The sequence below is a fragment of the Alexandromys fortis genome, unplaced genomic scaffold, assembly GCF_014885135.2.
Source record: "Alexandromys fortis isolate MF-2015 unplaced genomic scaffold, M_Fortis_MF-2015_v1.1 scaffold_204, whole genome shotgun sequence".
NCBI classification, from domain to species: domain Eukaryota; kingdom Metazoa; phylum Chordata; class Mammalia; order Rodentia; family Cricetidae; genus Alexandromys; species Alexandromys fortis.
The window spans coordinates 2,173,910-2,190,975 of NW_026068116.1; the positions used below are offsets into that span (position 1 = coordinate 2,173,910).

General features: G+C 43.6%; 1 protein-coding gene across 4 annotated transcripts in view; it reads right to left on the reverse strand.

Annotated features, from left to right (window-relative positions):
- The window catches only part of Bbs9 (Bardet-Biedl syndrome 9), a 402,621-nt gene that overhangs the window by 65,808 nt on the left and 319,747 nt on the right, over nt 1-17,066 (reverse strand). For all 4 annotated transcript variants that reach the window (XM_050124914.1, XM_050124916.1, XM_050124915.1 and 1 more), the window contains 2 exons: nt 16,684-16,866; nt 1,458-1,680 (listed from right to left, as the gene is read on the reverse strand). In XM_050124914.1, the coding sequence (XP_049980871.1) occupies nt 1,458-1,680; nt 16,684-16,866 (406 nt within the window). The remainder of the gene's footprint in view (nt 1-1,457; nt 1,681-16,683; nt 16,867-17,066) is intronic.

Genomic DNA, 17,066 nt, shown 5'->3' on the forward strand with positions numbered 1-17,066 from the left:
GTCCTGGCAGCAAGGAAAATATCATTATTCTTTTTTCTTTCTTTCTTTTTTGTTTGTTTTTGTTTTTCGAGACAGGGTTTCTCTGTAGCTTTGGAGCCTGTCCTGGAACTTGCTCTGTAGACCAAGCTGGCCTCAAACTCACAAGAGATGAGCCTGTCTCTGCCTCTGAGAGCTGGGAATAAAGGTTATGAGTCACCACTGTCTGGCTAAGTATCATTTCTCTTAACCATCTAGGCCAGTAGTTCTCAACCCTCCTAATGCTGTGACCCTTTAATACAGTTCTTCATGTAGTGGTGACCCCCAACTACGAAATTATTTCATTGCTACTTCATAACTGGATTTGCTACTGTTGGGAATTATAATGTAAATCTCCACTATTTGGCTCCAACAGGCCACCACCTACAGGTTGCCGGTCTAGGGGCAGACAGCAGGATTGGAAGAAACATCCAAGGACAGTTAAGCCGAAAGGGATAGAGACAAGATCCAAACACTGGTCTGTCTGCTTCTGGAGCCTGAGTTTACTGGATTGTGCTAGGCAGCCTCCATGTTTGTCTTTTGAAGATTTCACTTGAATCCTCTCATACTCCCAGACATTCTACTTAAGGGAGAAGGAAGGCAACGGCAAGAAAATCAGCACAGAGGACAGGACAGAGACATACATGAGAGAAGAGCAGAATCACACAAGTCCCCGAACTGTGGTGCTGGCTGTAGTAAAAACATGCCACAGCTGCGGCATCTAATAACACCACTGGTTATTATAAAGTTATTATACTCTGTGAGCTGCGATAGGAAGGCTAGGATGGAGAAGTTGGACTGGGATCTTCTAAGACACCCGAGTGCAGTGTGACTGGCCATTCAGACCCAGACCATGGGAAGGCAAGCTGAGCTGTCTGGACCCTCAAGGAAGGACCACATGGGGTCAACCTGGGTCACTTTCCCCACCTTGACGCACAGATGCCTTGGTCCTGATGCCTGCCTGATCACCTCTCCCATCCCAGTCTTTCCCTCAGACTCTCGCCCCGTCCTCCGGTGATCACAGGCCAAGGAACAGCAGAAGGACCTGACCCATCTGGATCGCATTAGTTCCTTGTATCATGTTATTTACATTCATGAAGTGCAGTATCTTGAGATCACATTTGGTAAAACTTTTCCTTAAAACACTTTTATTCTCTAATCCTCTTTTTATTGGTTAGAAGCAAAACAAAATGGATGATATATTTAAAGACAGAGACGGGGGTGGGATGGGGGGAGACATACCATTCTAGAAATGTTTAGCAAGCAAATACCCGGAGAATATTTATCCACGTGGTTACCCTAGGATATGTGAGGGGAAACGTGAAAGCAATTTTCTTGGCTATCATCACTTTAATATGAAATTTAAACCCAAATACAGCTGCAGGCACATTCCCATAAATGGGGAGAGCACTGTCCTTAGGGAGGGTGAGCAGGATGCTTACCTGGCATGACCATGGCCTGCGGGGCCGCAGCGTCCGTGCTCAGGCAGAGGCGCCCACCTTTCGCTAGTCTATCACACAGCAAGGTGATGTGTTTCTTCAGCCGGCTGGTGTCTTTGGGTATGCTCAGTTGGCTGTTGAGGTTCAAAGCCTGCTCCTTGGAACTCTTCGACAGGCAGGTTTTCAACAGGTGGGCTATGGCGGCATCCACTGTTTCTTCCCAGCCCTGCAGACAAAAGCCAGTTTGGAAGTTATACACAAATGACAGGGAGCCAAGAGTTTTCAGGTGACGAGCTACTAATTCTTCTTGCCAGCCTCCTCCAAGGATCCAGGTGACTAAAGGTGTCGGTATTCGACAAGTGTTTTTGTCCTGTGCCAGGCACAGAATAACCAATGCTATCTATAGCCGGTGCATGCCTGTTTAATGTTCAGGTGGCTCAGACTGCCAGGAATGTCACGTCTTTAGCCTTACATTCTGCTGAAGAGGATCTGGCATGCACAGACCCCTAGATGGCACAGGGGCGACTGGGATGGAGCGAAGAGGCTGGCAAAGTTCAGGTTGGCCAGAGCCTCGAGGCTGTGACAACAGCTAACAGCACTATTTTCAAGAATGATTTTGGAAGTGGCCCTGATCCTATAAGGGCCTATCTAGTCCCATTTCACTATCATGTGACCAAAAAAAAAAAAGACATAAATAAATAGCTATTTGCCGCACTTTTCTTAGGAGCAGTCGATCTTGGCTAGTAAAGACCTGAGGAAGTGTGGGGTCGCCTTAAAATGCAGAGGCTGCAATTCTCGGAACATCAGAGCTGCACTGAGGCATCAGCATCTCCCCAGAAGACAGCAGCACACTGAACTGGCACCCAAGGGAACACTTGTAGGCAGGCTCGCTCAAGCAGTGAGTGTACAAGGCCAGGAAAGCCAGAAAAGGCTCTCTGGGGGCATCTCAAGGATGACTGGGTAGGATCTTTATGATCGAGCGCCTAGAGGCATGAAAATTAGGACACTTGTGCCTCCTCTGTTTCCCAGGAATTCTGCCCAAAAGCCTGGCCTCTAGTCCTCCCTGCCCTATGGGTGGCTGCACACTCTCGGTGTACAATGAGTGCACAGCTCAGGCTCCTCCCACGCTGGCACACAGAGTTGGTGAGACTCTCTATATACCCACGAAAGCTTCCCAGTGCTTGCCATGAGCAGTAAGCTAAAATTTCTGATGCCATGGGCCTATTTCTATCTACCTATAATAGATGCCACCAGGCAAATCAGGGAAGAAAGAAACAACTCTGGGAATCCTTTAAGGGGACTAAGAAACTTTGAAAAGTACCTCCAACCCCAAATCCATTAGAACAAAGTAAACCAATAGATGCTACAAAACATCTCTTTTTTCTACTACTCACAAAGCAAAATCTACACTAGACTAACATCTACAGTTTCCTCCAGTAACTCTCAAGTGAGGACATATTTCTAAGTTCTTTCAGAGCCTATGACCAAGTCCTATGGAGGACAAGCGCGAGTCCTGGAGTGTCATTTAGCATCAGTACACACTGTGATCACTTCACCATGAAAGCAGCTTCTGTGTCCTCTGGACTGGCCATCTCAGCAAGGCGCCATGTTTATAAGCAGACGACAGGAATGTACACAAACGGACGCAAACGGACGCAGAATTTAGTCAACACAGAAGCTCTACTACACAATTTCCCTGTTGCCAACTCGCAGAGAGAGTAAAAAACCATGTCATGTATTTTTGTGAGAAAATGTCAAGAAACTAAGACCGGAGTCTTGTGACCTCAGTGTCTTCAAAAGCATGGACTAATTCTTGGAACATGCTTTCATGCCCCTCCCAGGTGAGCCCATAAGAGTGAGCTTGCTTTAGATGACTCGTTACAACTGACTGTTGTTATTCCACAGCCGTGGACAACTTGACTTGTCATTGTCACTCACTCATGGGACGCCTAACTCTCAGAGCAGTGGTTCTCAACCTGTGGGTCACAACCCCTTTGGGGGGCGCATATCAGATATTTACATTATGATCCACAACAGCAGCAAAATTGCAGCTATGAAGTAGCAACAAAAATAATTAAATGGTTGGGGGGTCACCACAACATGAAGAACTGTATTAAAGGGCTGCAGTGTTAGGAAGGTTGCGAACAACTGCCTCAGAGTATAAACTGTATGGTGCTCTGAATGAAGTTGGCTATTGCATGAGACTTTCAGTCCGCCTTGTTTTCAGGCTCCATTCTCCCAGGTTCTACTGCCTGGAAAAAATGTATAGCTATTTAGCATAGATAGTGCTTTAACATAGTGAGACATAGTGACAATACTTAGAAAGATTACTAGTAAAATATTATCCAGAGGGCCTAAGCTGCTGCATAAATCCAAATACAATAACAAAAGAGAATGCTTATGAGACAAGAGCAGGTGACAGCAGAGTTGTGAGGTAAATCTCGATGTGGTAATACATGATTAAACAAATAGCATAATTACCTAATAAAACAGGAAACAAAACTCAAATGTGAGGAGCTGGAGGATAAGCTATTCTAAGTGCCCTTGTGTTGTTGAGCCCACTGACCTCATGAACACACACGTACCCACCTGCTTACGCCAAGCTTTTATTTCATATTCATACTAATAACATGCCTTGTATCTCAACATGAGATGCAATATTAACATGGGAAATTATCACTACAAACTTCTACTAGAGAAGTGAGCTTGTATTCTGTTGGGAACCTTGCTTTGGAGCTAGTTCTCAAGTCCCTATCTGTGATGTTTACAACCCTCTCCTCTGAGCAGGGTGGTGCCTAAGTAAACAAAACCATGTGTGGAGTGGAAGGAAGGGGAAGGGATGGGTTTCAATGTGCATTTTATTTTACTTTGCCTTCTTTATATCCCTTTTCAGCACTGGAAATTAACTTGTTAAGAGTCAGGGTTGGGAGGTTTTTGTCTCCTCTAGTCTAGATAACTGGACTTTTCGTTTTTCTCAAGATCTCTTGCCCACTGTGTGAACCTCATGCCTTAGCTCTCTCCCAGAGCCTCTGCCTTAGGCACCTCTTGAAATGTTGCAATAACAATCTGGACTGCCATGCTTCTACTAGGAGCCCTTCGAGGAACTGGACCACGGCCTTGCTGTATGACCAAACTCAAGAAAAACATCCCAAAATAGGTAAAACCACTGATTTAAGTATAAAGCAATACATGATCCCTTTGATTCTGTTTTCCTCTGTCCCCTCTAGTTTGCCATTTGGGGGACCACACAGAAGCTTCAGTATTTTAGGCTGTGGCTACACGCTGCTTTCTTTGTCAAGGTCACTAGTGGGTAAGAGCCAGCTGCAGGAAGAGCCCTCACTAGACTCCTATTTTGATAATCCCCAAATAGAAGGCAAATCTGGAGAAGCATCTAGAATAGTACACCAAGTAACCCTTTTATAGTATAATTTAATATGCCACTCTCTCCATAGCAATCAAATGAGAAAAAGGCTAGTTACCATATGAAGTGATATAACCTTACATGGTTTTGTACACTAAATAAAACTGCAGGGGAAGTCTATACAGACATTTATTTTATGTTTGCCGTTTTCTCTGTGTATGGTGTGCATGTTTATTTGTGTGTATGTGTCAAGGTGTGGGTATTTAATTGTCACAGCATGTGTGACAAGATCAGACAGCAACTTCGGGCATCAGTCTTCCTCTTCCACTTTCTATAAGGCAAGGCCTCCTGTGGTCTGCCAATGAGTACACTCAGCGGCTGGTTCCGGGAGTTTCCAGGAATTCTCTAGTGTCCACGTCCCATCTTCCACAGTGGACTTTAATTACAGAGGTGCACTACCAGGTTGGTCCTTTTCCATGAGTCCGGGGTCCAAATGCCAGGCCTCACACTTGCACTGCAGCCATAACCCAAACCAAATTCATATTTATTTTTAAGAATAACATTTATGACTAAATGGTACATGGCATTAAATATTGTCAAATTAAAAAAAATGAAAGGAACTCAGATATGGCTCCTACATTTAAGTACCCTGCATCACTAATAATAAAAAAAATCCTAAAACTATAGTAATGTAGAAAATAAAGTATATTTAGAGATTGGAACACTTAAAGTGCTTTGAGGTGATTTTATCCTCTAGCCCTCATTCTAGAAGCAAAATTTCTCCTATTTCTATGAAAGGTACTTCTGATCAAGGATGCTTGTTCTGTGGTGGAAAAACAAGACCCTGTCTTTTTCCATAACTTCCGCCCTCAAATTCAAACCATTCATGGACTCCTTAGAAAAAGACTTTAAATGTTATTCTTAGCTCTGCATTCAGTTGCAGATTTGGTGACAGCCTCCTTCCCAACATTTTCACATCTGAGAAGCAGGGGGTTAGCCTATCCTCCTATTCTCAGTGGGATCCAGATCCAGCGACTGCTGGCTTTCTGTCTTGGGTCACACTGCACGTGACTTTACCTTAGCTTGTCTTAATGCGCCACTTCTGCCGAGCTTCAGGCAGTGTTCACACTGCCTCAGCTAATCCACTGGTATTTAAAATGTCCTCTATAAGTCAGAAAGGTGATTCAGTTGGGAAGAGTTCTCAGTGCCAAACTTGAGAACATGAGTTCTGTCCCTGGAACCCACAGGCAGAGAGATCGGACTCCTGCACGTGTACAACATGGCACACACCCACAATTTTTTTTTATAAAACTGTTAAGACTCATATGGTATTTTATCACTTACCAAAAATATTCTTATATGTGCAGAAAAGCAAGGTAAGAGTATGAACCTAAATTTAGTGAAGCAAGATTTCATGAATAACTAAAGAATTTTTTTTTTTTTTTGCAAAGCACAGCTAAATGTTCCTAAGATATAAGGCAAAAAGATGCCCCCAAAGAAAGCCTGTCACTATGACAGTTCATACATTCCTGCCTTTTGCAAGCAACACAACTGAAGTCAGCAAAGCCACCCATCTCTGGAATGAATGTGGTCTGGTTAACTTATGTTCTGCATAGGATCGCTGTCAGAACAGCGAACATCAGTCTGTCTAACGAATTCCACTCGGAAGCGTCTTCACCTTCAGCAGCCCATGACTCGGCTGTGTGAAGCTTTAAAGCAACACCATAAGAGAGAACTGCTGAGGCCCACGCCAGTCGTGAAGGCAGCGCAGCAAAATTTTAAGCAAGGCTTGCTTTGACCTTCTCCATGATACCTTCCCGCCATCACTCAAGGAGGCACAGAGCTGTGGCCTCGACTACAGAAGTGACAGAAGAGAGACACACAGGCCAGTGAATGCTGCTTACATATTCCTTCTTGCTCAGGAGCAAAATATGCTTTAAAAAATGATGTCTAAAGGAGGCTCACAGAGCCCTTAAAATGTTCAGTGCTGAAAGAATCCACCATCAGAGTTTAACTGCAAGGCTCTTGTTTTTCTTAACAATACCTGAAGGAATGTGAGTGCTTCCCCTGGCCTCCTATTTTTGAGATACAGTAGTAATGACCACCCATTTTTGATGCCTGTCACATGCCTGGTCCCACACCTGGCATTCAATTAGCCCTCACGGAAGTTTCAAGGGTATAGAGAGTGGACTGTGAAAGCCACACCCCCTTGTAAAGTTTCCAAATGTGTCACAAATGACTTTGGGTTTTGTTTTGTGAGGCTTTTCCAGTGATGTTACAGATAGAACCAGGGTGTTGTACATATTAAGCACGTGACCTATCATTTAGCTACATATACTCCGCCTAGATCACAGTTTTAGAAATATGGTTTGACACATTTGGTTTCTTGAGAGACTGTTATTTTGTTTTTGTTTTTTAAAACATTTGTTTTTTATTACCAATTTATTGTTCTTGTTGCCATCCAAATGACAAAAATAATAAAACATCAAAATCCTGAAATTACTATGAAAACAGTCAGAGGAGGCTGTGTAGGTTCTAGTTGATTGAAAACAAACAAACAATAAAATTTGTGGTTATTTTCTGCTAAAAATATAATTTGGATACATATCTACATACATAGATATCTTATTGAGGAAGAAAAACCTTAGCACATGTATTTTTTTCTCTGTTTATTGTGCATAAGCGGATCATTTATAGTAATGTCACAGCCAAACATAATGAAGCCCAGATTATGTGGTTTAAAAATATCACATTGAAGGATATACATGAGACAGAGAAATTCCTTTCTCAGGTAACAGCTTCCAACCTAATGCATAAGCCACAACTCTGAAGCCTCAAACCTGGCCAGAGCCTCCCTCGACACACCGAGTGTCCCTCACATCCCAGGAATGCCTTCAGAAGGAAATGCACGTTCATTCGCTCTCCTAACACCCTATTTCTCCTCTGTGCTTTTGGTTTACTAGTTCAGACCAAAGCTGAATGGTCACATTCCCTCCCTTCAAAGCCGAACTGGCCCTAAAGTATGAGATGGTTTACAAGTACCCAGAGGAAGAGGCCAGTGCTTGGAGTCTGGAAACACGCCTAAGGACTCAGAACGAGTTAAGTATTTCTTTTTCTAGAAGACACTTGGACTCTGATATGGCATCATGCTCTACACAACACAATTTATATTTCCCAACTATTAGTATTTAGTTTGCTTCATAATTAGATACTTTCTGATACCATTTTCTTAGTTCATTAACTTAGATTTCTGACATAGAATTAGTTCTATGATCTACTGTTGGGACAAAATTATCTCAGGGCCTACACCTCAAGGCATGTAGGACAAAGAAAAGCCTGGCTCGAGTTTCAGGGAACCGAATGAGGATGAGACAGCAAAATCTAGGTAGCCACCCTCAAGCCAGAGAGAGGGCTTGAATGTCTCTCATTGGCTGGAGGTATCCCCAAATCACACGATGTCACTTAAGTTATATAAGCTGACAATCACAGTAATAAACTGAGTTCCTACTTTAACTTCACTCCCTATCACGTCTGACTGTCCTGCGTCATGGTGGGGCAGAACAGGCGGATAGCACACTCACCTTTCCCTGCAGAATTAGGAGGCTAAGGGGGCCTGGCAATCTACATTATACTAGAGTAACCTCTGGAAAGACAATGTCAGAAATAGGTAGATATGTCCATTTTATTACAACCTATTGACAAATTTGGATAAGGTGGGGTAAGCAAAATGTATCTGGCAATGGCTTTTATTTGTATATATTTATCATTGATAAGATTAAAAATTCCTGTATTATCTCAGGAGGTTATGTGAATGAATAATGCTTGAATGCACAGTTTAACAACTGGGCTACACTCTGCTATATGTGCAATGTCACATAAGATATGTCACTGCATGACGATCCTACACTGTACTTCCACACAGATAGCTGTAGTGTGAGTAGTGTGAATTTTTTTAAATTTCAATTGCATTTATTTTTTAATGTCTTTGTTTTTAAAAATTTTTGAAATTAAATAAAAACATCACACACCAATAACCAGAGTCAGAGTCCATACAGCTCAACCAGCTTTGGTGTGTTAACTTTAGGGAGCCACTGTCACATCTGCGACACCATCACTAAGACAGCACACTACACTATGCTCACGTGACAGTACACACATGGTGCTCTAGCCTGACAGGTGTGTGGATGGGAATCTTACTATTGGCATATCAAAGAACAGGTTTTGCTCTCAGACAATGCAAAAACATGAGGTACAGCTTTTAAAATAGAGCATAGCAAAGGAGGTAGAAAGCTTCCTCCGTAAAAGCTATCTTTGAACAGCTGTACAGTGTGGAAGAACACCTGAATTACTTCAGAGGTCCCCAAATGATTAGATATAGTTATATACTTAATTGCTTTAACCCTGTGAGGATGCAAAAGAATTGACTGGACATACAGGACACGCACACACGACAGTGTCTGAGTATGATGTGAGGTCGTCATGCCAGGGGTGGAGTCCACAAGAGGAAAGAGAGGGGCTGCAGACTGGCCTGCCTGAAGAGGGAGAACATCCCGCACTGTTCTGCACGAAGAGAAAGGCACTGCCAGCTCTGCTTGGATAACACTCAGCTTCTGTGGACTGAGGGGAGGTTCACAGAAAAGAAGCTTATGAGTGAGAAATGGTGCAACCACGTGACTGCCTGGCACTGGCACTCAGATTTCACACAGGTGCCAACAGAGCCAAGGGACGCATGCACGCAGATGTGAAATGGGACACTAGGAGGGGGCGGTTCAGAGATGTGAATGACTGCCACTACAGAAAAGGGCAGAAAGGCTGCTTCAGATGCCAGCACAGGCAGGCAGGTAGAGAAGCAATGGCCCAAGACAAGGAGCTTTCCAGAAAGAGATTCATAAGAAAAGCTCTGGTCTATATGCTATATTCAACTCTGCTGATACAGAATATCATATAGTTAAACAATAGTGTTTACATCTAAGTTGCACCAACACTGGGTATATGGCAACTGTGAACATGAAACTAATTCCACATGTTTATCTTGCAGCCCAAGACCATGGGAAACACCCGAATATTTACTTTCTGGATTGTATTCCCATAGACAGTTACAACTGCGATGATACTTGAGCCGTCATAAAGGCAGACGAATAGTGACACCAGACTTCCTCCTCTTGTTTGCCTTGTAAGAGGGTCATTAATAATGGTAATGATTAGCCATCTCAGTCATCGCTCAATCCAGACAGCAGGCACAATGGTCCTGACATCAAGTCTGACCTGTGACGTAGGTGCCTTTAAACCTTCGAAGTGAGCCTTGATAAGTCCTCCACACAATAGGACTTCCTATCGTAAACATCTTTTTCTCACATGAACCATGTTCAGCATGTTAAAAATAAATTTCCTTCCCATGTCAGTTTGTAAAAGGAACAATTAATCAAAGTGTGAGGCTCAAGGTTCAATTCCCCCTCGCCCATTGATGTACATTTCCATCCTAACCTTCCCAGGGAGTCGAAAGTCTGGTTCTAGGGAAGGCAGCTATTAAGTCCTTAAGAACACAATAAAGCTTTTCTTTCTCAAATGGTAGATAATAATGCCAAAGATATTGAATGCAATTTCAAAGGAAAGAAAATATCGAGCCAAAAGCTATGCCATGTGGAGTCTATGAAGCCAGGTTCCGAAGTCCAGGACGCTGTTGCTTTTTTCATTAGAGGCCCTCCAGAGCCAAGCGAACACGCATGAGCCTCAGAAGAGACGTCTCAAAGCAGTCTACACAAAAATCTTAATCCTGCTCCTCCTTGCTCTCTTGCCATCTGATGGACGGAAAATCCAGCCATCTGAGCTATTTGCTAAGATAATGAGAAGCAGATCTGAACCGCGATCAGGAAGGGCAAAGGGAATTTATCTACATTCAATCCAAAATGAAGCAACACTCCAGAAGGCTGCAATCAAAGGGATTCAGAGGTCAGGAGCATGCTGAAGGGAAGGAATTCACGACAACTCCAGCATTAGCCATGGCCACATGGAGGACACAGGGCTCCCTGATGTGTGGTGAAATACCTGAGCTAACACCGAACTCACAAGGAAGAGAGGCTTATTTGGATTCATTGTTTCAGGGGTAACTTGGCTCTGTGGCCTTTGGGCCTGTGGCAAGACCCAGACAGCATCACAGTGGTAGCAATATTGCAGAGTTCTCACCTCAGGACAGAGAGAAAGTGACAGATGGAGGGAAGAGCTGGGGTCCAAGTATCCCTTTCAAAAGACATCCTTTCTTCCATCAGGGTCCACCTCCTCAGGGACACCCTTCCTTCCATCGGGGCCTACCTCCTCAGTGACACCCTTCCTTCCATCGGGGCCCACCTCCTCAGGGACACCCTTCCTTCCATTAGGGTCACCTCCTCTGGGTTCTACTATCCCTCAGTGTCACGGGTTACCACCAAGAGTACTTCCAAACCATATCAAAGGTAGAGCGGCAAAGCCCATACTGGCCTCGCGCCTCCCTCTTATGCAGATGCACTAAGATCTCTCAGAAAAAGCTTTTGTTCCTAGAAGTAACTGGTGTTGACACATAACCAAGCAGATCCCAAGACACCAGAAAGAAGGAGTGTCAAATCAAACATCAAGAAGGAATTTCATGTCAGTCTCCTCTCCCCTTCACTGGTTTCCTAGTATGTGCTGTGGTTGATCCAAATGACACAGCCCTGGGTTTCCTTTGATGCCCACGGGTGCTATGTAAGAGGCCTCCTGTCTGCTCTCTCTAACACAGTAAGCACTTGTCACAGGTAACTGTGAGCAAGGCAAAGACAGATGATGAAGCCAATTGATCCCATACCAGCTTATTTACATTTCACGCTGTAAATGGCTACTGTATTGAAGAGCTTGGGGTTAGAATGTTTGCTTGTAAAGTTGAATTAAAACCACCAAAATGGCACCTAAGTTTGTCTTGTTTAAAAGGTATGTTGTAGGCCAAATGGTATTTAACAACTAGTAAGTCTTCAATAAAAATGAATTGGTAAGAGATTATCCCATTGAGCCAGTCCTAAAAGCACACACACACACCTTTATGTCTTTTGGGTTCTGTGAAGAATCATGGGAAGATCACAACAAACACATACACACTAAAGCCCTTTGGCATGCAGTGATAAAATACTATTTTGGACTACATGTATGGCATCATTTCAAAAATGGGACAGTAGCAATTCTAATTATCAAATTCACTAGTAGGACTATACTTAAGAGCTCTTTGAAATAAAACACGGTCTTTAATATTTTTCTCAGTGGGCAACACAGCTCCACAAAGTACCTCTGGTGCATGTAAGTTTCAACATCTTAAAAAAACAAACCAACAAAAAAGAACATGCACTAGTCTGAAATACCAACATTTATTTGCTACTGAAAAGTGACAAAAAATGGAAAAGTATCCGTAAGAGATGGGGTAAAGAAACAACCATGAGTTCTGCTGCACATGCAATGCTGCTTCAAAAGAAACACCGATGATTGGCACTGACCGCCGATGGCACCACGTGAAGGGCGCTGCCTTCCAGCAAAACTGAGGCTGATGATGTCATACAAAGGTCACTGCTTCCCACTACCACTGACCACTGGTGACGTCATGTGAAGAGGGCTGCTTTCCACTGGCGTAGAAAGGTTCTGAATATTGTTTGCTTTGTGAAGCTGATATCATTAGGAAAAAAAACTATTCTAGAGTTTTCTATTGACTACAGCTTGCCTGCTGACACATTCCATCTAAATAACAACACAACAAATCATTACACAGATCAGCCAGAGTTATCTGAAACATAAATATCATCTGTGAATTTCTCTCTACCTTTCAATACTGTGGGGACATGTGACCTGGAGCTGACAGTGTCTTCTGGAAATGGTGTCCACATGTCTGGGGTTCTCCCCTCACACATGCACTCTGCCATCTTCCTCAACCAAACCATCTAAATTGCATTCAGATTTTTGTGGTATCATAATAACTTCAATATGGGGTATATTTTCAACATTCTGGTAAGAGACTCCTTTCTTTCCCGTCTCACCCTCCTCTCAAATTATTTCAGGTTTGATATTTCATTTTCATGTCTCAGTTGGATAGCACAGAGTCCCGTCACATAACATTTATTTGTGAGGCCAATAGATGCAGCATGGGGAACTGTGAACTAGCATGTCAAAATCACACACTGTATGCGTCTTTCAAGACACAGGCTGTCTCAACAATATAATCCCAAAGGGGAAAATGCAGTCCAATTAAAGATGAAGAGTATAACAAGAACAAGAAGTATTCAAATTACTATTTGAGTTCATTCTTCAGGCTATGTGCTTTTTTCAAATGTCTTATATCCAACAGACACAAGTACACAAACCTCCTCTCACCACATTAGCAAGAGAGTTGGAAGAGGGTGTGTGGAGAGGCAGGATAGAAAGTCTCGAAGAAGAAGGAAGGGACAAAGCCTTTCAACTGCTTACATGGTGAACACACTCATGTATTTCTACAGGCCTCTGTTCTTCATGATGGACACACTCATGTATTTCTAAAAGATGCTGTTCTTCAAGACCTACACTGAGAACACACTCAACCTAAGTTCACCACAAAACCCACATGGTGGTGGGAGAGAACCAACTCAACTAAGTTGTCCTCTGACCTCCACACATGCATTGGAGCATGCATGTACACACACACACAAGTGCATGCACACACATGTGCACACACATGCACACACACGTGCACACACACATGCACACACTTAAGAACACAGAGCAGCACTGCATATAGTAAAGTTAAGTGGTAAATTTCATTCTAACAAAAATCAGTTTTCAATTGTTTTTTTTTTTTAACCTAGGACATAAAAGAGAAAAAAAAAAAAGACAAGTTGAGAGAAATTGCAAAAAAACAAAAAAACAAAACCCTCTAAGTTGATAGTACACTTCTTCAGCCCTGATATTCCAAACCTGCAGTGGGTGCCTGAAACTCCAGGTAGCACCAAACCTTAGACAAACATACTTTTATATACAATATGCACTTGCTATATAAATAGGTGCAGAAAAGAAATGGACAATAACTAATAATAAAATCCAAGAATCATAACAGCATACATAATAAACACTACAAATGTGGTCTCTCTCTTGTCAAGACAATATCTACATATTAATACTTTTGGTCTGTAGTTGAACACAGAACACAGAAACTCAGAACCCACAGACAAACGGGATTCGGGAAGAAGGATCCACTGAGATTTAAAATTTTTAGTTTATTGTGTCTGGGGGTAGATGTGTGCGTGTGCATGTGTGTGAGGTGGGGCAATGGCATGTCACAGTACACATGCGGAGGTCAGAAGACAACCTTGTGCGTCAGTTTTCTCCATGAACCTGGAGAGAAACTGGGCTGCCAAGCTTGCACGGCCATTGCCTTTACCTGCTGAAGCATCTCGCCAGCCTCAACAGCACTGCTGCTCCTACTGTTTTAATTTAAAGACTTATTTATTTTATATGCGATGGTGTTTTGCCTGTGTGTATATCTGTGTGAGGGCGTCAGGTCCCCTGCAACTGGAGTCACAGACAGTTGTAAGCTGCCAAGTGGGTGCTGGGAATTGGACCCAGGTCCTCTGGAAGAGCAGCCAGTGCTCTCAACCACTGAGCCATCTCTCAACCTACTCTTTGGACAGGGGTTCATGTTACCCTTTGCACGGGGCGATACAGATTACATCGCTTGGCCTGTACTGCTTCTCCTCTCCCACCCTCGGCATTCTCCAGTCTTCCACTGCTTAGATACTGGCTATGTACCAGTCCTTAAAGTCCTAGGGATGTAAAAGGACCCAGGACCCGATTCTTGCTTTGGAGTATGGCAGAGAGATGGACAACTACCATAAAGGTAATTAGTGCAAACCAGTCCCAATGCAGACCTGTAACGTTTGTCACTCTACCCAGCTGTCCCCATCAGCTCCTCTCACAGCCTCTGGGGTAGGGCCAGCTTGTCCCTTGCAGATACAGAAGCATCAGTTCAGAACAGCTGAGGACCACGGTGACTGTCATTTAGTGGTGGGCCTTAAACTGGAGATTAGCCAAGGCCTTTGACCTGCTAAAGTAAATTTATGAATAATCTGACCACAGCACAACTTTCCTTCTCTTGCTACAGTTAAGCATCTCCGAATCTGCTACTGAAGGTCAACTCGACTTATAAAAGAAAATTGCCAGTCTGTTTATAGAACTTGCAACTAAAAGTGCCTTCCCTTTTTCCAGTGTATTTATTAATATTTTAGGTCACAAAACAAAGATTTTTCTTTTTTTAAAAAAATAGATTTTTATGACTATAATGGTTTGGATGAGAATAGCCCTTGTAGGCTCATATATTTTGATGGTTGGTCCTCAGTTGGTAGTAAGGTTTGGGAAGGACTGGGAGGTGTGGCCATGTTGGAGGAGGCAAATGACTAGAGGTGGGCTTTGCCCACACCATTCCCAGCTAGCGCTTGCTCTCTCGCTTTCTCTCTCTCCTCTCCTCTCCTCTCCTCTCCTCTCCTCTCCTCTCCTCTCCTCTCCTCTCCTCTCCTCTCCTCTCCTCTCCTCTCCTCTCCTCTCCTCTCCTCTCCTCTCCTCTCCTCTCCTCTCCTCTCCTCTCCTCTCCTCTCCTCTCCTCTCCTCTCCTCTCCTCTCCTCTCCTCTTCTCTCTCTCTCTCCCTGGTGTTTGTGGATCAGATGTGAATTCTCAACTACTGCCCCACTGCCACGCCTGCCTGCTGCTGTATTCCTGGCCAGCCATGATGGTCATGGAATCTAACCGTCTGGAACCATGAGTTTCAAATTGAAGGTTTTCTTCTTAAAGTTTCCTTGGACAAGGCATCTCTTCATGACAATAGAAAAATAACCAAGGCAATGGATGTGTTCACTAAAATGAGGCATCTGACTAAAAGCACACATTTTCTGAGCAGATGGGTTGGTTCCCAATCCTGGGACTACTGCACCAGTGTCAGAAGTGCATTTAACTATAGAAAGCTGAGGTTTGGGCTTGTCTGTGAATTGGAGAAGGACACAGTAGTTAGCTCTCGTTGGTGCCACATCTATGGTGAAATGAGATAGTTGGGGACAGCTGTGTCAGGGCCAGGCAGGCCCTGGGGACCTTGTCAGCTGCAGCACTGTGACTTTCACAACCATGCTTAGATCTAGGTCTGAAACTGGGTTTGAAATCATTTTCCCTGAAAAAGCCACCAAAAAGAGCTGAGTTTGGAGCGCTGGTTTCCAAGGCGCCCATTATTTCTCCATAGAGGAAAGCACAGAGGCCATGCAGAAGGCCCTGCTCCTGTGCACATCTATGAATCACACAAGAGAGGTGCTTTCGTTTAATGGATTCTGGTTAGAATCTAACTCACAGACTCACTTTTCCCATTTCATTCTGAAACGGCTCTTCTAAGGCAGAGGGCTTTATGAACTATTATAAAGAACTCCGTGAACGCAAAGAACTATTCCCATCACTTCCAGCAAAGCCATCTCAGTGCCCTAACCTTTGAAGCGACACTAAAATTTAAGAACATCGAACAAATTAAAATGACTGAACTGTTTTCTCTGGCAGCCTTGGGAAGGATTAGCTAATCTAGAGGCTTTCCTGCGATCACTCAGACTGTCAAATGACTACCTCTGCCTCTCAGAGATTGAGGAGCCCATAAAAGCAGACTGGGTACTACATAAAAATAGACTATATACCTATTTTTAAAACCGTTCAAGGAGGGAAAAAGAAGTGCCATCATATGACACTTTTATTATGGCTTAAAGAAAAGGAAAACAGCATTTTTGTAAAAACACAAGCCTCTTTGATGCTTTAAAAAACATAGATAGCCATGTGATATCTCCCCCAAACCAGAGCCTGTTCAAGCGGGGCTTGTGGGTCCTTACCAGTCCCTGCATGTCTTCCTGTAATGGCAGAAAGGCTGCTTCTAGAATAGCGGTCTGGTCAGCGCTCAGCTTCTGCCACAGTCTGACCAGAAGGATCAGCAAATGGGTGGCGCTCCTCAGGCCAGCGGAGGACTGCAACAGCCTTTCCTGGTTCTCCTCCACCGCATCTGCTAGAGCCATCACCTGAAGACATGACAAACTTTGGTTAGCGACAATTACACCGCCCCCGAGCCCTCAGCAAGTTGCATTTGGCACACCCCTGTTTCCTTTAGAACAACTTGATGAACTCTGCCTTCCACAGACGCAGTTAGGTCGGAAAATAAAGAAATCATCATTCATCCACTAGCTTCCTTCTGTGAGAAAATGTCTCAAGTAATTCTAAA